Source organism: Pituophis catenifer, unplaced genomic scaffold (assembly GCF_029215685.1).
Source record: "Pituophis catenifer annectens isolate HBS135680 unplaced genomic scaffold, rPitCat1.0.hap2 SCAF_2, whole genome shotgun sequence".
NCBI classification, from domain to species: domain Eukaryota; kingdom Metazoa; phylum Chordata; class Lepidosauria; order Squamata; family Colubridae; genus Pituophis; species Pituophis catenifer.
Genome location: NW_027256882.1, coordinates 66,135,222 through 66,159,132, shown reverse-complemented (window position 1 = coordinate 66,159,132; position 23,911 = coordinate 66,135,222). Strand labels below are relative to the sequence as shown.

General features: G+C 38.8%; 1 protein-coding gene across 2 annotated transcripts in view; it reads left to right on the top strand.

Annotated features, from left to right (window-relative positions):
- The window catches only part of TMCC1 (transmembrane and coiled-coil domain family 1), a 124,930-nt gene that overhangs the window by 86,113 nt on the left and 14,906 nt on the right, over positions 1–23,911 (top strand). For both annotated transcript variants that reach the window (XM_070936879.1, XM_070936878.1), the window contains exon 4: positions 19,584–20,515. In XM_070936879.1, the coding sequence (XP_070792980.1) occupies positions 19,584–20,515 (932 nt within the window). The remainder of the gene's footprint in view (positions 1–19,583; positions 20,516–23,911) is intronic.

Below are 23,911 nucleotides of genomic sequence, written 5' to 3'. Positions count from 1 at the left end.
ATATGCACTATTTGGAGAGTGGCACAGCCAGCCTTGGGAAGAAGGCCTAGTGTGGCCAGCAGCTACCTCCCATATGGCCATGTTAGCCATGCTTACCAACAGTGAGAGGAAAACTGCAAAGATCAGCTGGGCATAGCAAGGTGTGCAGAGGGAAGCTGGGCTTTGCACTAGAGTGCTGTGATGGCTGGTTGTGCCACAGCGTTTGAGGAGATAATAGTGCTGGGGCTGAAGTAGAGACCTGGGGTTGGGCTCAGCCCCATCCCTTCAACCCCAGTGCCACCACTAAGAAGTGTTGCACTGCAGAGTGGCTACAAGGCAGATTTTTTTGGGGGGGGGGATAGTGTTGTGGGGATCTAAAAGAAGCAGAAGAGGCAGTTCCTTTCTGAGGCTCAAGGCTGGGAGGGACAAAGCTGGGAATGGCTTGCATAGATAGAATTCTTTATTGGCCAAGTGTGATTGGACACATATGGTGCATATGCTGTCAGTGTACATAAAAAGAAAAGATACATTCGTCAAGAATCATAAGGTACAACACTTAATGATAGTCATAGGGTACAAATAAGCAATTGAACCATACTAGGAAACAATAATTATAAATCGTAAGGATACAGCAACAAGTTACAGTCATACAGTCATAAGTGGGAGGAGATGGGTGATAGGAACCGTGAGTTCTCACCTAACAACCCGTGGCATTAGATTAACAGTGGCAATGGGAACTGATAGGATTGCTATCGCTAAGCGATGCAGTCACATGATGTTGCATTTTATGATCACATCGCTTAGAGATAGAAATTCCTGTCCCATTCACCATTGTGTTGAGACCATTCAAAGTTACAACAGTGCTGAATGAATGCTGATTATGACTATCTCGGAGTTCCAGCCGTCCCAGCAACTCCAAGTGCAACTGATTTGCACTTAATGACTGGTTACCAAATCCCTCCAATCATTTGATCACTATTTGCCTCCTTTCCTGCCAGCTTCCCCAGAAAATCAATGGGGAAGCCAGCAGGAAAGGTCATGTCATTGGGTTAAGTCACCCCCATCTAACTCCCCCTCCATGCTTGTGCCATGCTGGCTATTCTCTTACCCTCCATGCTTCATGCTGAGCCTCCACACACCATCTCTGACCCACACAATGCCTTTTGTACTCCCCATTGCACTCTTGCCCACTCTCCCCTGCCTGCACATCATCTCTTGTATACCCCTTTCCATCTCACTGCTCCTCATCACACTGCACCTATTGCACACCTTCCCTGATGTTCCTTGCATCTATCCAATCCCTTCACTTCTTCACCTACCTGTCAACAGCCATTTACCTGGCTGTGGGCCTGAGATCTGCAACTTCCTACTCATTTCCACCCTGACTTTGGTTGTGGGAAGTAAGCAGGAAGTTGCCTTGCCTAACAACCAGATAACTCCAACAACTCTAACAACGGCAACAGGACTGCGAGGATTGTATTGTTAAGTGATGTGGTCACACTTTAGAATTGCATCAATTAGTGTCTGAAATTCCAGTTCCAATTGCCATTGTAAGTGAAGGACTGCAATGTTTATGAAAATAGCTAGCTATATAATCCTATGGGACATGATATAGGATAACAGTAAAGAATTGCCTAGCCTCTGTCTCAAGAAATTCTTAATCTAGTAATAATTATTCCAGAAGTTTATAAATAGTTTATAGAATTTGTAGAAAGACTTGGTTTTTTTAAAAAAACAACTATTTTATGGGTCATTTCTCAGTGTATTACCTATTCAGAGAGTCTTGCAAACAGTAAAAATATTCAGTGCATTTATATGAACATGACTTAGAACTTTCCAGCTAAACTAGATAAATAAAATAGTATTTCTATTTTTTTTTTAATTAAACCATAAAGGTATTTCATTTTGAGCTAGAAAAGATTCATTCGTGGGGGGAAAAGAATGAAATAAATTTTAAAATCCATTATTTAAAATTTTGGGCAATTGAAATTCTTGCCTCCTTGATCAGAAATTCCATAACATACAGGTTTACCAGTCATAAGTTGGCCTGTGACCAGCATCTCTGAGGCAGATCTTAATGAGTAGGAAGATACACTTTTGAGTGTAGGTATACTGTAAGCGGTCCTTCAGGTTGAATGTTAATAAATGGAAACTAAGAGCATGACAAGTACTGTACTATAGAGATTGCTACAAAAAATATTTTGTAATAAGGGATAAAATTTGAATTGTTGTAGGCACTCACACAGACATGTTCTTCCATTTCCACTATCTGTAAATATTAGTTAATCTTTAATTTTACTTTAAATCATTTAAGTGTTTCTGGGATAGTCAGAGGGAAGGATTTGCATGTCTGTCAGCTAACTTCAAATCAAGATCATCCAGTATTACATTAAACCATTATATTGTGATGGAAATGAACTATAATTTATAAACTGTCCCTCTCCTCTCTTTTACAGTCAGAGTGATAAGGAAAATATGTTTTTTTTTTAAACTACGCTTGTCTTTTTCCTAAAGCAAACTTAAATAGCCATGGTTTTCAAGGCAGTTTCAATCACACATTACAAAAATGGTTTAGTTCAACAAACCTGACACTCTGCAAAACTCTGAGCAATGAAAAACCAAAGGAAAATATTCCAGTATCTTTGTGATTATTAGAGAGGGGAAGGGGGAGCATGTATCCAAATAGCTCTTTGTTATTTGTATTTGTATGAAATATTTATAAATGGGAAATTTATAGGTAATAGTCCTTGCATTACAATGACAATAGGGCCTGAGAATTCCATTGCTAAAGGAATTATTGTAAAGCAAGACATCACATACCTGCATTGCTTAGCAACAGCAATTATGACAGTTCTGGTTGCCATCGTTAAATAAGAACCACATTTGTCATTAAGAACTTCATGTGATTTGCGACTTCTGCTGTTGTTTTTTGCTGGGTTCACCATTGACAGAAACTGACAGGGAACATCAGAAATTTTCATTTTTCATTTCATTTTCATTTTATTAGATTTATATACCGCCCTACTCCCGAAGGACTCAGGGCGGTGAACAGCCAAAGAGATAAAACATACAGACTACAAAATTTAAAAGACAATATAAAACCCAATTAAATAGTTTGGCCCGGAACAGATTAAAACACCCCTAAAGTTTAAAACAGATTTAAAATTTACAATTAAAAAGGGAGGTTAGGACAGGCCATCCTGTTGAAATAAAAAGGTCTTGAGGGCACAGCGGAAGGTGCGTAAATCCGGGATCCTCCATCTCTCCGGGGGGAGCTCATTCCAGATAGCAGATGCCCTCACAGAGAAGGCTCTCCCCCTGGGGGCCGCCAGTCGACACTGTTTGGCTGACGGCACCCTGAGGAGCCCCTCTCTGAGAGCTGGCCGGTGAGAGGCTACTGGTGGCAGCAGGCAGTCCCGTAAGTACCCGGGTCCTAAGCCATGGAGCGCTCTAAAGGTGGTAACCAAGACCTTGAAGCGCACCCGGAAGACCACCGGGAGCCAGTGCAGCTCGCGCAGGAGAGGTGTAACATGGGAGTGCCACATCGCTTCCATAACCACCCGCGCGGCCACACTCTGCACCAGCTGGAGCCTCTGGGTGCTCCTCAAGGGGAGCCCCATGTAGAGAGCATTGCAGTAGTCCAGGTGGAAGGTGACGAGGGCATGAGTGACCGTGCGTAAGGAGTCCCGATCCAGAAAGGGACACAATTGGTGGATCAGGCGAACCTGATAGAAAGTCCTCCCGGCCACGGCCGTCAAGTGCTCTTCTAAAGACAGCCGCGAATCCAGGAGGACACCCAAGTTGCGAGCCCTCTCCGTGGGTGCCAACGACTCGCCCCCAATAGTCAGTGATGGCACCAACTGACTATATTGGGACGCCGGAAACCACAGCCACTCGGTCTTGGATGGGTTTAGCCTGAATCTGTTTCTCCCCATCCAGGCACTGGGACATCACTTCAGGGGCATCATTGGGATGGTCCGGGGTGGAGATGTACAGCTGAGTGTCATCAGCGTACTGATGGTACTTCACCCCGAAACCACGGATGATCACACCCAGTGGCTTCATGTAAATGTTGAACAGAAGGGGCGAGAGGACCGACCCCTGTGGCACCCCACATATAAGGCGCCTTGGAGTCGACCTCTCCCCCCTGCCAACACAGACTGTAACCGGTCGGAGAGAAAGGAGGAGAACCACTGCAACACAGTGCCTTCCACCCCCAACCGGTGCAGCATGATACCATGGTCGATGGTATCAAAAGCCGCTGAGAAATCTAATAGGACCAGGACAGAAGAACAACCCCTGTCCCGAGCCCTCCAGAGATCATCAACCAACGCGACCAATGCCATTTCTGTGCTGCACCCAGGCCTGAAGCCCGACTGGAACGGATCCAGATAAACCGTTTCAACCAGGTACTGGGGAAGCTGTCATGCAACCACACTCTCAACAACCTTCGCCACAAAGCGAAGGTTGGAGACTGCACGATAGTTTGCTAACACTGCCGGGTCCAGGGAAGGCTTCTTGAGGAGAGGCCTCACCACCGCCTTTTTCAAGGCGGTGGGAAAGTCACCCTCACTCAACAAAGCATTTATAATCCCCTGGAGCCAGCCTCGTGTCACCTCCCAAGAAGCCAGCACCAACCAGGAGGGACATGGGTCCAATAAACATGTGGCTGCGTTCAGTCTACCCAGAATCCTGTCCACGTCTTCGGGAGTCACAGAGTCAAACTCTTCCCAGATAACATTCTCAAGATCTGCCTCCATCATACCTCCTGAATCTACCCAGTCAGAGTCCAAGTCTTCCCGAATCGGGGCGATTTTGTCATACAGATACTGGACAAAGTCCTCGGCCCTACCCTTAGAAATCATAACTAAGTGACTGTGGTTTGCTTTAATGTCATAATTGTGAGCCAAGTGCCAAGTACCCGGATCACATGGCATGAAGGATGCTGCCACAGCTGGAACTCTCAGAACCCATCATAAATCCCCCTTGTTCAGTATTGTCGTAGCTTTGAAGGATTGCTGGATAAATGGTTGTAATTTAAGAACTACCTATATAGCCAATAATGAAGCCAAAATTGAGGCGGTGCATCCATCCTTGCCCTTCTTAATCTCTACTGGCTTTCAGTAACATTGACTACTGTATCGTTCTCAGTCAGCTCCTAGACTTGGGAATTGGAGGCATTGTTCTTTAGGAGTTCTCTTCCTGCCTTTGGGGCTGATTCTGGTCAGTGTTGGTTAGGGGGAAAAGGGACCGCTCCTTTGCTGGGTCCCTCAGGGCTTAGTCCTATCTCCCCTCCTATTTAACTACTACATAAAATCACTTGGTGAGATTATCTAGTTTGGGGTTTGGTTATCATCAGCTTGCTAATGATATCCAGTTATATCTTTTGATGCCAGGGTGGCAGAGAAGCTGTCGATGTCTTTCCCTGGTACCTGGAGACTATGAGGGCCAGGATGAGGTAAAGCCATCTTCAAACTAAATAGCTGTGGGTCTTAGGGCCACCTAGATCTAGGGAGACTGTATATTTGACCATGGATGGGGTTGTATCCCCCCCTTAAGGGTGGTATGCATCCTGAAGGTCTTTTGGGACTCACAGTTTCTATGCAAGTGGCAGCTGTGGCAGCTAAGCGGGTGGCAGCTGTGGCAAAGAAGAAGGCCTTTGCACAGGCATCTTTTGGTATGCCAGTTGTGCCTTTTCTTGCATAAGTCACTCAGGCTTTAGTCACCCCACAGCTGAACTTCTGCTACATGCATGCTACATGAGGCTACCCTTGAAGATCTCACAGAATGTTCAGCTGTTTCAAAATGCAGCAGCATGGTGATAGGCATGCTTTGGTATTCCCAGATGATAACTCTGGTCCATAAGCTGCACTGGTTATCAATCTGCTTCTGGGTGTGGTTTAAGATCCCTCAGGTTATGAACTATAAAGCCATTTTAATAATATTTGATTCTTTTGTTGTAGAGTATATGTTGTTTTATGTTTTAATTGTTTTTTTTTTTTGTAAGCTTGCTGAGAGTCTGCTGGAATGGGTGGCCACAACAACAACAACAACAATAATAGTATAAAATGCCAAATCCAGTTTAAACATGTAAGCTGACTGTGCAACCAACCATAAAAATAATAATTGATAGATGGTTAAAAAAGCCAAATCCAGTCTAGACATCTGACTGACTGTGCAACCAATCACAACTACTGCTATTACTGTACAACTGTACTATTCTGATCTGTCTAGTCAGGCACCATCTAAATTGAATTGAGTTCAATTAAAACTTTCTTTCTTTTAATTTAAAAAAAACCTGACACATCTTCTGTTTTATGAAGTAAAACAAATACGGTATTTTATTTCTTGCTATTGACTCATCCTTGCAAATTCTTCTGTTTTGCTCCAGAAGTAAAATTCTACCTCATTTAGTTCGATATTATATACATTAAGGTACTGTTAAAACATGCTGATATATATGGTAGTATTGAAATTATGACATTGCTTTACAAGAACTGAAAGCGTGCTGTAATTGCTGTAAACTGGTGCTGCCTTGCTTCTGCCATTTTGTCTTTAGAAAAATGTATAGGAATTTATAGATGTATAGAATGTCTATCTTAATTTGCTCAGTCTGACTGTTATTAATTTTCTATTTTTGGATATACTTGGGAAGAGATCTTAATTTTTCTTCATCACAGTCAGTATCTTAGGCTTACTTATTGCATCAAAGACTGGGTTGTCTTAAAGAGAGGATGACACTGATATCCGTGTAGAATAATTTTTTTGGCTATTCTAATATTTGGAAGGAGCAGATAAAATGGAAACAGAAATTGAAGCACAGTCTCATAATTCCTATAACATCAAATTCAGTAAAGTTAGTAATAATTGGATAAACAATTGTCCCAATATTTTTCATTTCCTGGTATTGTTTGCAGACATCATTTTTAGATGAATCAATTGCCAGGATAAAACTGAAGAGTCATCTCTTAAAATAATGATGCCTGCCTTCCATGCATGTAAGGTTATTGGCTATCCGGTTTCAAAACAAATTTTGAGGAGGTAGCAGTTTAAAAATTAATTGTCTAGCTCAGCTGTAACTCTATTTTAATATCCTGCTTCCCCCAAAATAAGACATCCCCTGATAATAAGCCCAATTGGGTGTACATGGGTATACCTAGGTTTGTGTGTGTGTGTGTGTGTGTGTGTGTGTGTGTGTGTGTGTGTGTGTGTATGTATATCGGTACAGACAGACAGACAGATAGATAGATTATTCGATAGATAGATAAATATATATAGATGTATAGTTTTATCAGCAAGCATGAGATGGAAAACAGAACATAATCCAACAATAACAATAACAAAAGAAAAAATGTGTACAAAAAAGGACCAAATATCAAATAAATTTAACATTAAACGTATGGAATCCACCCCACCTGGATGCTGAAAAGAAAAAAAAACCCTGATAAATTCTCCTTCCCTTTACATAAGGGCTCTATAAATAGTTATAAACTTTCCAAGAATACTAGAAACAAGAATACTGTATTAAATGAACAAATATTCCAGGTGAGGGGCTCTCTAGCTGAGGCTTGTGTGGTTCTGTCGCGTTAAATTCAAGTGCCCATGAGCTTGCTTATTGTTTCTTAATGTTCTCTGCCAAGATAGCGTATTGCCATGTGCAGCCTCAGTGTAACTGTTCATTTGAATCAATGATACTGAAGCACACAGAGCTGTTTGTTTTGGCAAATGGTCTTTTTATACAGCAACTGCACAGAGCACTTTCAGTTTCGCAGATGTAGGGAACGAAGTAGCCAGTCCGAGCAGTACCTAGCACTGGGCAAGGCGTCGCTCACCGGCCATGCAGCAATGTTTATGTGGTGCTGCTGTACCTGTGTGTGCTGTGAAAAGCATGTCTGTGAGCCAATCCAGGTGAGATCATCCCAGGAAACCTTGTGGCAACCGATGGGGCTGTTCTACTATTTAAAACTCAGGTAGCATATGACTTCATTGATAAGCAATCTTTTACTAAATTTATTTCCTTCCGGCTCTTACGTTGCCTTGGCTTTTCGGTTATCCTGTAATTGTTTTAACACTGGCAGTTAAGTCGGTTCAGAGTATAGAACTTCTTGCATCTCAGTTATGAATGGCATTTCCCTTTGAAAGATAAGTGTGTGAAAGAGATGCTTTGGACCCACAAACCTTTTTTGCTTGCTTTGCTTCCCCCTCCCCCAGCTGTACAATGTGCATTTTATAAAGAATATAAACAATACTGCAGAATCATCGATACCGGACAGAGAAGCAAGTATAGGCATCGTATATCCCATTTCTTTTTGTAATTAACATAGTTATCTTTTTAATATTTTATAAACTACTCCAGCATGAAAAGAAATATAAGGGCTAACAAGTTTTCTATCCATCTACACCTCTGAAAATAAAAACACGATTTGTTGTGCAGAGTACGTTCTGGAGGAGCATCCGTACGTTATCATACATTTCTTACTCAGGGTACAGATGAAAATAGATTAAAAAGTTTACACTTGTACTGATTTATTTTCCATTCTGGAATATAAAATATGCATGCATAAGCTATTATGCTAGCTCCATGCTAATACCATAAAAAATCTGGCCCCATTTGCCGACAAATATATTGTTTTCTGAGTGAATGTTTTTCTAAGAAATGCCACTGTTGTTACTAATGTACTGTGTGCAGCAGCTCTCTTTTACCATAAATCAAAAGTTGCTTAAAATAAATAATGCACAATAAAAATCACTGTAAAATATTCTGGTGGAAAGTTTCAAGTGATATTAATCCCAGTTAATGGGATCTTCTGTTTGGAATGGAAGATACCTCACACTTCTTAAAATACGGAAAGCTTTTGATGAATAGCTTGAAAAATGCCCAGCTTTTTAATGAAATTTTTCAAAGTACTTTCCAATATAATTAAGATGAACCTATATTTTATGGGCAAAAGTACAATGTCTCCCCCACTCCCTAGTAGCCCCACCTCTCTAAATATGCCAAGAATGTTCAAAACATCTTTAGTATAATTTTAGAAGAGCTGCAAATATCCAAGATAAAGGCAGATATAATTATGCCAATAAAAGCCTTCATAAACAGTAGTGTTTCCAAACAGTGCCTGAAAGCTGGGGTAAAATTTATTTTATTTATTTATTTTATTTTATTTATATGCCGCCCTATCTCCGTAGGACTCAGGGTGGCTCACAACAATAAAATATCAGAATAAAAGCGTGTTAAAATACATGTTAACACCCCCCCCAGTCCAGGCTGAACAACCATGTCTTTAAATCGTGGCGGAAGGTGCGGAGGTCAGGGGCCAAGTGGAGCCCCAGAGGAAGTTGGTTGCAGAGGGTGGGAGCACCCACAGAGAAAGCTCTACCTCTAGGGGTCGCCAGTTGACACTGTCTAGCCGACGGCACCCTGAATAGGCCCTCCCTGTGAGAACGCACCGGGTGATGGGGAGCTGTTGCTGGTTGCAGATGGTCCAACAAATATCCTGGACCTAAGCCATGTAGGGCTTTATAGGTCATCACCAGCACTTTGAATCTCACCCGGGGGGCAACCGGCAGCCAATGCAAGTCGCGCAGGAGAGGTGTAACATGGGTGTATCGGGAACCACCCATCATGACTTGCGCGGCTGCATTCTGTACCAGCTGAAGCCTCCAGATGGTCCTCAAGGGCAGCCCTAGGTAGAGAGTGTTGCAGTAGTCAATACAATATAAGCCTAGTAAAATAATACACATTTACATGCATGTATTTTGCAATTTATTCACATAATTATACCATACTGTTTTTCTCCCTATATCATAAAGCTGCCTGTGCTACATTGAACACAGTTGATCCCAATAAATTTTGTATCTCCATTTAACCAATGTAAATTTGGATGCCAATATATATGATATAATATAGGAACAAATTGTTATTATTTAACATATGAGTTTCTTTGTTAAAAGCAACACCTGATACTACTAATTCACTCCTTAGCACTGTTTTGATGTGCCGCAACAATAATAGTTTACCGATGATGTAATGGAGGACTGTAATGGCATGTGGAAATGGCCTCAGTAAATTGGAAGAAGAACCACAGACTAGACGACAGTCAGATAAAGGGCAGCTAAGTTTGCCAAAGTAATGGGGGTGTGGTAAACGACTCAGAAGAGACTCTGCCTAGTTTCTTGGACTGTAAAGGTGAGCGGAGGGAGAGATACTTTCAGACTTGCAAGATTCTGTTAATTTAACAGAATTAAAGATACATTTAGAACTTCTGGATGTGTGGGCTATCTTGCAAGGCTGATATGAGCTGCATTTTACCATAAGTATAAAGTTAGAAGCAGGGGTGAAATCCAGCAGGTTCTGACAGGTTCTGGAGAACCGGTAGTGGAAATTTTGAGCAGTTCGGAGAACCGACAAATACCACCTCTGGCTGGCCCCAGAGTGGGGTGGGAATGGAGATTTTGCAGTATCCTTCCCTTGGAGTGGGGTGGGAATGGAGATTTTGCAGTATCCTTCTCTTGGAGTGGGGTGGGAATGGAGATTTTGCAGTATCCTTCCCCTGACATGCCCACCAAGCCATGCCCACAAAACCGGTAGTAAAAATATTTGGATTTCGCCACTGGTTAGAAGTCACTTTCATGCCAGAAGATAGAAGTAGTAAATTACTTATATAATAAGTATAAATGGTATTAATGCAAAGATATCTTATACCAAATTAAGATAATCATAAGGTAATTATCTTATACGCGATATAGGTGACTGAATAGGTGACAGTATGAACAATCCATATAGAATACATAAATAGCTTTCTCAGTGCATCCCCTAAATTGAACCATTTCTGTGGTTCATACATGCGTGCTATATGTCTTTATATATATATATATATATATATATATATATATATATATATATATATATATATATGTGTGTGTGTGTGTGTGTGTGTGTGTGTGTGTGTGTGTGTGTGTGTGTGCAAAAAATTAAAATCTCGGGTGTTTTCCCATGTCATTATAAATAAGTTGGTTAAAATATTTAAAATCCTAGTTAAAATCCCAGTTTAAAATCTTCTAAAATTCCCTACAGAGCACTCTGCAAGGTCCTTTAAAACCTCAGCTAAAATCCTACCAGTGACTTTAAAAGTTTTTCTTAAAGCAACGTTTCGACAGGCTCACACCCTGTCATCTTCAGGCTCATATATATATATATAATATATATGGTTTTCTCAGGTTTTCGCGGGTGTTTGTATGTAGGTCTTTGGTTATTCGGGTCTTCTCCCACGTAAAATTGGAAGTGTCTTGGCGACGTTTCGACGAAGTCTCATTCGTCATCTTCAGGCTGGTGTTCTCGGCTTCGTGCTTCCAGGAGCAAAGGAAGCACGAAGCCGAGAACACCAGCCTGAAGATGACGAATGAGACTTCGTCGAAACGTCACCAAGACACTTCCAATTTTACGTGGGAGAAGACCCGAATAACCAAAGACCTATATATATGTGTGTGTGTGTGTGTGTGTGTGTGTATATATGTGTGTGTGTGTGTGTGTGTGTGTGTGTGTGTGTGTGTGTGTGTGTATATATATATATATATATATATATATATATATATATATGTATATATATATATATATATATATATATATATATATATATATATATATATATAAAGCATACAGAACAGTGGCGAATTGCTGAAACTTATATCTAAATTGGTTCCTAATTCCTTCTAATGAATCTGTGAATAAACCTTAGTAATTTTGTAGGCTTGACAGAAGATTGTTTTCTGGGTTTTCAGACAGACAGACACATGTTCATCGATTACCGATTTACATCTTAATGAATGGAGAATTATTACAAAAGAAACAAAATATACCTTTTGGGAGCTGATTTTTAAAAATTAAATTAGTAATTAATTTGACAATATGAAAATACAATATGACACACAAACATATATAGAAAAGGAAAGCATCACAAAACCAAACATTCCCTTAAGCTTGAAGCTGCTTATATTGCAGTAGTATAGTCCATTTTTTAATCTTAAGAAAACAAAAACAAATGTGCAGTTGCTCAGAGTTGCTCCATTGCCACAAAAAAGATGCTCATATTACAATCAAATAAGTAGGCCTTTTACCAGCCATGTTTTCCCCAAAAGCATCATCACTGAACTTAGAATTAAATAATATTTAGATGAGAACATTTAAATGGGTTTTCATTTCCTAGACCACTTCAGATCTCTACTCAAGGCAATGGATTTTGTGATTCCATGCTTAATCCCTGGAAATCCAGATATAAACATCCTATACATTTTGGATTCTTCAATTTCAAGGAAAAAATAAATATAAATTTAATAGCAACAATTGTTTGAGGGGTTCTGTGTGTCTACTGGAAATGAAATTAAGAAGTTTGTCTAATTGAATTGGAAAGAAATAGCCCCAAAAAGTTAAAGCAGTCAGAAAACTCAGTAGGCAACTCTTTGCATCTCCCATTGTTTGTTAACTTATATAAATGCATGCCCCATTATTTCAATATAGATTTCAATATTTCTTAGCACAAAATTTTTGATGTGCAGTGAAAGTTCAGAAGGGTCTGATAGACGGGGTTTTTTTCCATGATATGATCTGATAACCATCTTCTCTCTTCAAATAATTTCTAAATTTTCACATAATGGTTCATATTATATTTAGATACAGTAAGGGGGTATTTAGATAAACTAAACTAAAGTGGTTTTCCTTTATATTCCTCCAAAATTAAGAAGAGCAGAGAAAAAGTTCTAAATGAAAACTATACTTTTTACACCACTATCAGAGGAAAAAAACAACTCCACAAAATGATATTGGCGGTGCAAGCTACCAACTGTATGAAACAATTGTATGAAACAATTGTGCTATTTAATGTGGGGAAAAAAGCCTGTTCTTTTTCCTGCAGCCAAATCTTCCTCCACTCCCCAAAACAGCTGATTCGTAAAAGCCAGTCTGGGTCATAAATAATTTCTAAAATAATCACTTGTGACTCAGCAATAAAAAAAGAATTCCCTCCATTGTGCTTAGTTAATTCCTGGTGATTCTACCCATCTTGTGTAGAGAAGTGTTTTGCCACCACTTTGTCCAGGGTATTTTTTACTAACTTTCTAGTCTGTCCATCAGTCACTCACTCAGCTCTCTGTCAGCTCAACTCCCTTCACAGGGTTGTTATGAGGAAAATAGGAGGAGGAAATAATGTTAGGCTTATTTATTATTTATTTATTTATTTATTTATTTATTTATTTATTTATTTATTTATTTATTATTTCTATACCACCTTTCTCCCGTAAGACTCAAGGCGGTGTACAGTCAAGAAAAATATAGACACACAAACATCATAAAATTGCTAATTAAAATTATTATTTAGTTTGGTCAATTAAATAAAACCCAGAATTAGATAACATTTAAAAAAATCATGCACATGTTCGAATGTTTAGCCCTGCCTGTTTTTTCTGCCTTGAGTTGACCAAAATTTATTTTAAAAGGCAGGAAGATGATCATTCCCATGCATTCACTAACCCAGTTACTCCTAATTCTGCTGAGATCAGTTGAGGGTGACTAGAGGCAATACAGGTAGTCCTTGACCTTTAAACATAATGGAGCCTCTGATGACAACCACTAAGTGAGACAGCCTTGCTTAATTACCCCTGCCTCCCTGATGCCACTATAAAATGAACGTAAGCCAGCATGGGTAGGGGAGACCCATCACCCAGCTAAAGAGGCAGACAAGCAGCAAAAAGCTTTGCAAAGCCAAAAAAAGCCCAGCAGGGAGGAAGAGTCCAGCTAGATTAGGGCCTAGGGCCGTGTTCCAGTGCCAGAGAGGCTTCCAAACAAGCCTCCATGCTTGGTCAATGAAGCCACATTTGTGGGTTGGCCTCTACCCGTACTGGGAGACTGCAGACCTCTCCTAGGCTTTGGGGAAATTGGATGCCTTTAATCAAGGTAGCAGCCAAACCTTTCCCTTGCTTAACTCCCTTCCCCCCCAAAAAACCCATTTTTTTTTCAATAAAGAAAATAAAGCTGGGAGGGACAGACTTCTTGTTGTTCTTCCCTCTCCCCAATTAGGTTCTGTAATTAAACTGTCTGCCTTTGCCCTTCAATCTCGATCCTTTTTAACCACTGAATTTGCTAAATTTACTGGTAAGAAGGTGACAAAACCTGTAACTTACTTTCCTTGATGAGTTCCACTTCTCTCCCCCACCCCCAAATGAAGAAAACTTGTTCCTACAGTTACCAAGAGTCAGGGTTGATTTAAAAGACCGTAACAAAACATGTTTTCTACAGCAAGGTTCCCCGACCCCCAGTCCATGGCCCGGTACTAGGCTGTGCAAGTGGCGGGCAAGTATGCGAGCACGCAAAACTCTAAAACTGTTGGTCTACAGAATCAGAAAGGTTGGGGACCACTGTTCCAGAGTATAAGGTACAGAGAACATTATCTAAATAGTTTCATTTTCATTGGATTTATTTCCCCCCCAAATAGCAGTTACATATCTCCTCCTTGTCCTTTCTCCAATAAGTCATCTGAAAAGTATACAAACTGATATCACTACATTACATGTTTTTCTAGTTATGTGATGTGATGTTATATAAAAAGAAATATCTAATATTGATGTATCATTTAATTATGACCTTACAGTAGTAAGAGTATTAATTCAGGAATAAAGTCTTGATCAACCAATCTTAAGAACATAAAAAAAATGTTTAGGTTTTTAAGATAACTTCATCTGGAGGGGAATATAAGTGCTAATTTTCAGTTTGAGTAAAAACAACTCCAAAGCAATTTAGGTATTTTTATTTGTGATTTGGTTTTTGATTGTATTCCTCCTGTCCTCTTTTCTGAAGATGAGCATACCTTTTGTTCATATCTATTGAAATTAGCCTCCATAAATATCTTTCTATGTTTGTGAATTATTTACAAAAATATTTTATTGAGATTTATACTCTTCCTTTAAAATACATTAATGGAATGACTCGAGTAAAATATTTAAAACACCATGCAATAGCTGATACATTACAGTAAGCTAAAAACAACTACTCTGTAAAACAGGATGGAAATAAAATACATACACAAATTTAAAAGCTTGGGAAGCATTTTTTAAAATATATTAGACTTGCATTGGAAAGATGTCAGTGAACATTCAAAATGCAGGGCAAAGTCAACGTTTTTCTCCCCCCATAATTTGAACAATTGTATTTTTGTAGGAAAACCACACTATGTCAAAATGTTTCTTTGCCACAAATTAATAACAAAACCATGTGAATGTTCTTTTGTTGTATTGATCAGTTACTTTTGTATTCAATCCACATTCATTCAACAACTGTTCTTTCATTACCTTATCTCATTTTACCATATATATTTCTTAAGCTTCCCATTTCTACTCTACCAGTTTACTTTATGTTTCTCCTGACATTCCCAATTCTCAGTTCTATAAAAGAGGAGGTAGATAGGGAGAATATTTTTAGGACCATCAATGAAAATTAATTCCTTGCAAAAGGCTATGTATTCGTCATTACAATTCTATCAGCCCTTGAATGTTTTTAAATTTCTCCATCTTGGTCCCATTTTTAATAATCACATATTTGTATACAGTCTCATGTACTTATTCTAATGTTTCATTGTTAATATATAATTGGCAATTGTACAATTTGTTCTTCCTTTCAAACATGGGTGCCTTGATCTTTGATCGATTAATAATGTTTAAATACAAACAGTCTGTCTAAGCTGTGAGCTTAGAAGCCATCGTGGCACAATGGTTAGAATGCAGTATTGTAGGACAACTGCCCACAGTCACAAGTTCGATCCTGAACCGGTTCACGGTTGACTCAGCTTTACATCCTTCTGAGATCGGTAAAATGAGGGCCCAGATTATTGGGGGCAATATGCCGACGTTGTAAACCGTTCAGAGAATACTGTAAAGCACTGTGGTGCAATATATAAATGCTATTGCTATTGCTAACATTTGCTGGGAATTATTCAGATTCTTAACCAACAACCCAGCATCATATGTACACATAAGCACACACAGTCATAGCATTTATTTATTTGTTTGTTTGTTTGTTTAATTTTTATGCTGCTCATCTCACTGAGCTAGCGACTCTGAGCAACTTACAATATAATAAAAACGTAAGGAAGATCATACAAAGCTATTAAAATTAAGAGAATTAAATAGAAAAATTAAAAACTAGAGGATGACTGACATCTTCCCCATCAGCGACCCACAACATACCATGTCTTTATCAAGGCCCCAGGCCAGCCAGCAGAGCCAGGTTTGCATTCACATGTTACCACAAGCATCACTTAGACAAATATTTTTAGAACGCTTACCTCAACTGATTACTGGCATTTTACATAAAATATAAGATTGTAACATCACAAGAACCCACTGTTACTGCATCCTCCTGTATATTCTACTTTCATTTTACTTCTTTTAAAAAAACTTATTTCATTTCTGTCTCTCTTCCCCAGGATTTATCCTTGTCACACCAAAAAACTCAAGCATTTCTTTAGTTAAAGTCCCATCAATGAATTCATGTTTTTAAAAATGTTAAATAGTAACAACAAATCTGAAAAGCTTGTTCACCAAAAATTGTATTAGACTCTCCCAGATACTTTTTTTTTGAAAGAATGGTTATCAGATTTTTTTTTTTTTTAAAGTATGAAAAATTTGACATTTCACTGGTTTATATCATACGGTAATTTGATTATTTGGTATCTTTTGGAAATATTATGTTAATGTATATAAGCAGATTTGCAGGAAAATATTTAAATGTTAAAGATGTAGATGTAATGTTGAACTGCATACCAAGACATGAGTAGACACAGTCTCATTGTTAACAATTTAACTAAATATCACCTGTACCAATTAATAGGGTACAGCCTTTTGGAATAATTGTACAACCTAGAGTTACTGGCAGGTGGCAGTTTTTCTAAAAGAGGCATAACACCTGTCTCTAATTACACTAGTTGCAACTTCTAAAAACCTTGACCCTTTTCATCTACAATTGTAGCCTCCAGAGAAAAGTGTGCTCTGAGATGGTTCTTGAGAATGAACCAGGAAATTCAGCTGGCTTTGTGGCGTATCTACTGACGGAGTCACAATTTGCAAGTTGGGCAGCCATATAAATTGATGAAATAAACAAACACAACTGAATTGGAGTGGCTTGAGATGGATTGAGCCGTATCAGGACTCTTCATCTTTTGCCCAGGGAGTTCTTTCAAACTTTCAGAACCCTCAGTCCTATGGAATCAAGAGATCTGGCAGCTTAAAACTGTATTTTACTGTTGCTCTTCCATTCTTCCAGCCCAGGCAAGTGATCCCCATGCTGGGAGATGGCAGGTGAAAAGGGATAACCAGCTGTTTATACACCAGGTTCAGTCCCACAGGTCACCTATGGCGGGGTTAGAAATGGAGGGCCTCTGAAAGAGCCAGCTCTCCCACACCAAGCCTAACAGTGAAGAAGGATAGCCAGCTTTTCCCCTCCAGGTTGCCAAGCAAGAAACTGGTAGTTAGGAAATAGCTAGTCTTTTTCCCCCCTCTTACTGCTAACTGTCCCTGTGTTGGTAATCTATTTATTGTTCTCCTTGTGAACTTGAATACCATTTGACAAGTATTGGGATGGATCATTTGGTAACAGGGTAAAGATATCTGTCTCCCATCCCTCAATGCCTGTCAGCTGAACTAGTCCCTTTTGCAAAGAAAGCTTTAGAAATCCTTCCTAAATCTTTCACATGAATAGGCATCCTGCCATTGTTTCTTAGAACAGGGGTGGATAGATTCCAGTGTTTCCATTATATCAATCTTTTGTAGATTTTATATGCTCTTCCTGGGATCTTTCTGTCTAACTAAAATGGCATAGTTATGTTTTCCCTCAAGCCATCATTTTCTCTATGTGTGCGTGCATTTTCTCTTTCTTCCCCTCTCTAAATCATTTCTATTTCAATAATTAGCTTAAAACAGCCCTTATTATCCCTCAGTTTCTGCCTTATCTCGTGTGCAGCCTTGTTGAAGGCATAGTGTAATGAAATATTCCCTATTTAAACTCAATCCATTGTTACTAATGGAGCACGTGACCAGAAGTTATAATCTTGCAAGCCTTCAGACTTGTATGGTTACTCAGAGCTTAATTTGTCCAGTCTCTTAATTTCGGGCATATACACAGACACGCAGGTACATGCATGTTTGTTTCGGCTAGTAAGTAGGAGGTTGTGATTCCTGTTCTCAAAACAAATTACTGCCATGGTTCTTGAAACTTCTGAACAATTTACGTATGAAAAGAAATAAGTAAGAAATTAGCATTTCTCCTCAACAGACTCTGCTTTTTATTTAAAAAGGCTGTTCTGGATCATTCTTTCCATTAGGACCTGGATGGGCCTTTTGCCTTTAAAAATGTTCAGCGTTTATATGGATACTCCACATTAGTGAACTTTTACAGCTTTCATTTTATTTAGGCAGTTTTTTTTTTTTTTAAAGGAAGGAAGAGGAAGAGAGCTTTATCTCCATAAAGGGCTGGCTTGTAATGAAGTCATGTTGCTATTTTTCATATGCCGGTGAACAAATTCCCATTTGGGGAGGAGCTGCAGAGTAATTAAATGATTCACCAGTTTCTGTAGTGAGCTGCCTTCCCTGAAACTTAGTTTTATAACTTTCCGGCATCACAGGTGGATGAGCTTTCAGCAGAGCAGTTGTAGGCATGTTGGTCCTTTGTTCAAGTCATGCATTGGGAACAAGTCTTGCGCCTCAGGAAAGCCAAGGTAGGCTAGAAAAGTAAGAATGGTTTCTTTGCTAGAAAATAGACGAGTAAATTGCATTTTATTTACACGTACGGATTCTGAAGACATTCACTGGTTAAGAACATCTGTATGATGAGATGATTAAAACCATTTTTGTGTGACTATTTCCAATGCAGAATTTAAAGTTTGTGTATGTACCTTTACTTATCTAAATTGTGTGGCAATTTTATTCCTGCTGAAAGTTTTTAACTCTGTAAGCTAACTAGAATTGCCTAGAAATTATATATACCCTCCGAAACTGATTCATTACACCTGAGATAGGTGTCCAAATGTTTGGAACCAATTCACATTGCAGCTGGTGTAGCCAATGGCAAAAGATTTTGGGTGTTGTGGTATATAACATTTGGAAGATAATACACTGCCTATCTCTGCTTTACACTGTTGTTTGAATTCTCCTTTCAGTTTTTACCATTTACACAGGAATCCTAGCTGAAGTTACTAAGTTACTTGTTTCTAAACAAACTTCCGTTGATTTATGGCTCCTAATGATCTGTATGATCACAGTAGGGCACATAGCAGGCAATCATAATTGTATATTTATAAGGGACTGTGACATAGCTGGTTTGGGTTTAATTGATAGACCTAATAGTTTTGAAATTTAAGTTTACTTTATTCACTCTCTATTCACAAAACAAAAATGTATGACAGAGTACTACGTAGTCTATCCATATTTCTTTATCATTTTCTTTATGGATGCTAACAGCCCTATTGAAATTTACTGACTTTTTCACTCAGCTTGGTTTGCATTTTTTATGACATTGCCATTATCAAATCAGACTTTCATGTTCATTTTTTTAATTCTTTTTCCAGATCGAACGATTAGATGTAAGTAGCCTAGCACAAACAACTAACGCAGTGGCATCAAGCACAGACTGCAGTCTCAATGCAGATTCTGTTGATGGAACACCAGATCCACAACGCACAAAAGTGGCCATCACTCATCTGCAGCAGAAAATTCTGAAACTCACAGAGCAAATCAAAATAGAGCAAACCGCCCGGGATGACAATGTAGCCGAATACCTGAAATTAGCCAATAATGCTGACAAGCAGCAGAGCGCCCGGATTAAGCAGGTGTTTGAGAAGAAGAACCAGAAATCATCCCAGACAATCCTCCAGCTGCAGAAGAAGCTAGAGCACTATCATCGGAAGCTGCGAGAGATTGAACAGAATGGTATTCATCGGCAGCCCAAAGATGTCTTGAGGGACATGCACCAGGGACTAAAGGATGTAGGAGCAAAAGTCACTGGCTTCAGTGAAGGAGTAGTAGATAGTGTTAAAGGTGGACTTTCCAGCTTTTCCCAGGCAACTCATTCAGCAGCTGGAGCCGTTGCTTCTAAACCTCGGGAAATTGCCTCACTCATTAGAAACAAGTTTGGAAGTGCTGACAATATTGCTAATCTGAAGGATGCTTTGGAAGAAAGTCAAGAAGACGGGACCGGAGGAAAGACTTTAGGTGTTCATAACTTTCAGTCGAGCCCAAAATATGGCAGTGAGGAGGACTGTTCCAGTGCTACATCAGGCTCAGTGGGAGCCAATAGCACCGCAGGTGTCCAGTTGGGAGCACCAAGCTCCAAAACAAACACTCTGGAGATGCAAAGCTCAGGGTTTGATGCAATACTGCATGAGATTCAAGAGCTCAGAGAAGTTCAAGTACGACTGGAGGAATCCTTTGAAGATCTCAAGGTTCACTACCAGCGAGATTATTCCTTGATAATGCAGGCTCTACAGGAAGAAAGATACCGGTGAGCACTTGGCAGTCCAGTCTTTCATTGATACTACTAATATTAAGGCACATTCATAATTGTTTGGATGTCAGCACTCATTTACTATTGATGATCTTGGGGGCAGCAAACTTAATAATTAATTTGATTTATATGAATATATTTATTTCTGGCTTAAATATTTAAGTTTCCTCCCTTCCAAATCAACATGCCTGTCTTCTTGTCATAACTTTTCAGTTCTGTGAATGTCCACACTAATTTTCAATGTTGAGGTGGCTCTGGATTATAGTTTCAAAATAGTCCCATAGTCCTAATCTTGTTGGATGAGGAATGTTTTAAGCACTGCCCTTTTGATTACAGTGTTTATAAATTACAGTTGGTAAACATGTTGCAGAAAAATTCCTTGTAAAATTTAATCTGTATAATTAGTATTAGCCCTGAGCTTGAAAAATAGTTGTTAAGACAGTGCAGTATTGCTAGTGCTGGCTTATTTATGCTCCCAAGCATTCCAAAAAGTATGTTTCTGCAAAAATACAGAATGTGTGTTATGTAATCTAGAACATAGTTAGTTCAGGCTTCATGGGAAGAAATAGAATATATTCTATATATATGCTATTTCTTTCATGAAGCCTGATCTAACTACTTTCTAGCAGTGGTGAAATCAATTTTTTTTTTTACTACCGGTTCTGTGGGCGTGGCGTGGTGGGCATGGCATGGGAAGGATACTGCAAAAACTCCATTCCCACCCCACTCCGGGGGGGAAGGATATTGCAAAATCCCCATTCCCACCCCACTCTGGGGCCAGCCAGAGGTGGTATTTGCCGGTTTTCCAAACTACTCAATACGTCCGCTGCCGGTTCTCCAAACAGCTCAAAATTTCCGCTACCAGTTCTCCAGAACCTACTGGATTTCACCCCTGCTTTCTAGATTACATAAAACTATAGCAATATTTATCTTGCATTAGACTTCTTTTGTTTTTAATGCAAAGCAAATTATTCTTCAACATTATGTGTGATATATTTTTACACATAATACACATTCTGTATTTTTACAGAAATGTACTTTTCTGAATGCTTGGGAACATAATAAGCCAGTACTAACAATCCTGCACTGTCTGACAACTACTTTTCAAGCTCAGTGTTAATACTAATTATACAGATTAAATTTTATAAGGAATTTTTCTGCAACATGTTCAACTACGAATATGATGTTGCTATAAATCTAAATTTTGATATTTTGTCAGTTCTTCCTTAGAGCGCCAGAGATAGTGCTAAAGAGTCTTGACAATCTTGGTGCCATTTACAAATCTCCAAGCAAATAATGTAAATAGTTATACTCTCTGTTGTGGTTGTAACTATAAAATTAGGTTATAATCTGACATAATTGAACTTTATTGTTATCCTTAAATACCAAGAAATAGATGTTTAACAATTCACTTAAATGAGCATGTCTAATGGCAGTCTTGAATTTATAACGTTTGGGATTGGAGAAAGTCTAGAGATGATCTATTTAAGAACCGACAAAATACTAATCTTATTACAATTTATGCAGATATTAAATCATTTATAATATCAATACATATTTTTATTTAACTCTCAAAGTAGAATTGCAACCTTAAATTGTTTTTAATATTTTTAAAACACTTTAGCACTTGAGTGAAAACATGTGATTTGATAAATGCCAAAAGTATTATACAGCCAAAAGGTACAGTTGCATGCTGTCAGATAATTAAATGAAGCATGTTTGAATTCCATTTAGCCGTTTGTTCTGGTATCCTCTGACCTGAGAAACAGATCTCTCAGAGCAGAATGGAGACAGACATATATATATATTTAATAACAACACTCATTAAGGAGTTTTTAATTAAACATTCTATCAATTTCATGGAAAGGCTTGTGATTTTTTAAAAAATACTATTATTTAAAAAGTATAAATTATAATTCATTTCTTTTTCCAAGCCCCTTGACAATTAGATCTTATGCACAAATCCCCATTCCCCCCAAAAATCTTTTTAAATATAATCTCATAATAAAGCTAAACTTTCATGTTGAAAATAATGGCTGTAACATAGATCACTGGCCCCCAACCTTTTGGGCATCAGGGACAGGTTCCACGGGGAAAGATCTTTCTATGGACCGGAGGGGGCGTGGTTTTGCATGCTGCCTGCATCTCATGGATGGGGCTTTGCTTGTTTGCGCAGCCCGGTTGCTGCCATGATACGGATGGTGCCGGTCCATGGACCGGGGGTTGGGGGACCCCTGACATAGATTAAGTAAATACATGGATTGCAGAATTTTATATTGTATTGTAAGATTTAGGACATCTTTTTGACCCGCAGAGTAATATTAAAACACACACTTTTTTAAAAGGAGAATATATATTGGTTCTTATCTTATCTAATAAAACCACTGTTGGAAATCAAATTAGCAGTCACATTTTTCTTCTCACTCTAATATAATCAGCCAAAGAAGTCTACCAAAGGGTTAGGCTCCTGAGGGGGATTTCCCCCCCCTCCCCGTAATAAGAGCATTTCTTTATTTTACATCACTGTGTTTGTCATTCTCTATTTTTCTGTGGCTATCTTTGTTCTTGGTCGTATCATGGTTTGTGTTCACTGAGGCTTTGCTAGAGCTGTCTCTCCAGTTCCGATGCTTCTCTTTCTTTCCACCTCCACATTTTTTTTCAAGATGAAATTATTTCTTAAGTGCTCTGTTCCTGCTTTGTAATGTAGCAAATAGTTAAAGCTTGAGCAAAAGCTCTGCTGGTTTTCTATTGGATGTTTGATGTGGCCTCATTGTTGAGAGAGAGAGTAGCCACACCTTTCTCTTTGGAAATCCAGTTCTGCATTCATCCCTCTGTTCTTTATACAATGGCAGGCTTATCAGCACAACCAAATTCCAAAACAAACTGTTGCTTATCAGTTTTTAGAGCTGTAGCTGATGTTTGTTTGATAAAAAGGTCCTTTCTGTACTTTCATGAGAATTCCTGTTGCGTCTCCCTTGAAACTGTTCATGACTCAATAGCCTTTCTATACAAAGTGAATTATGAGTTCACATAAATAAGATGTTGTTTTTGTTCTCAGTTTACTTCACATACTGCCTGTATCAACTGAAATTGTACATTTAGTTTGTCTTTTTTGGCAGATTGTAATTCCCTGGACTCGCATTTCATGGAGTTTAAATGTAGTCCATTAAGAAAGCTTTGCAATAAATTCTTCAGCATTCTGCTCACTGTTGCTATGTGGACACATAGACAAAAGTTTTTGTTCGGCTATAATCTTACATCCTGTTATACAGATAGTGTCCTTGGTACATTGAGCTTTTAGGATAGAGTTAGATGTTTGCAGCCTAGGTTTCCAGCATATTATTATGCGCAAGCATTAATTGCCAATTTTTTTAATTTAAAAAAAAATCTCGA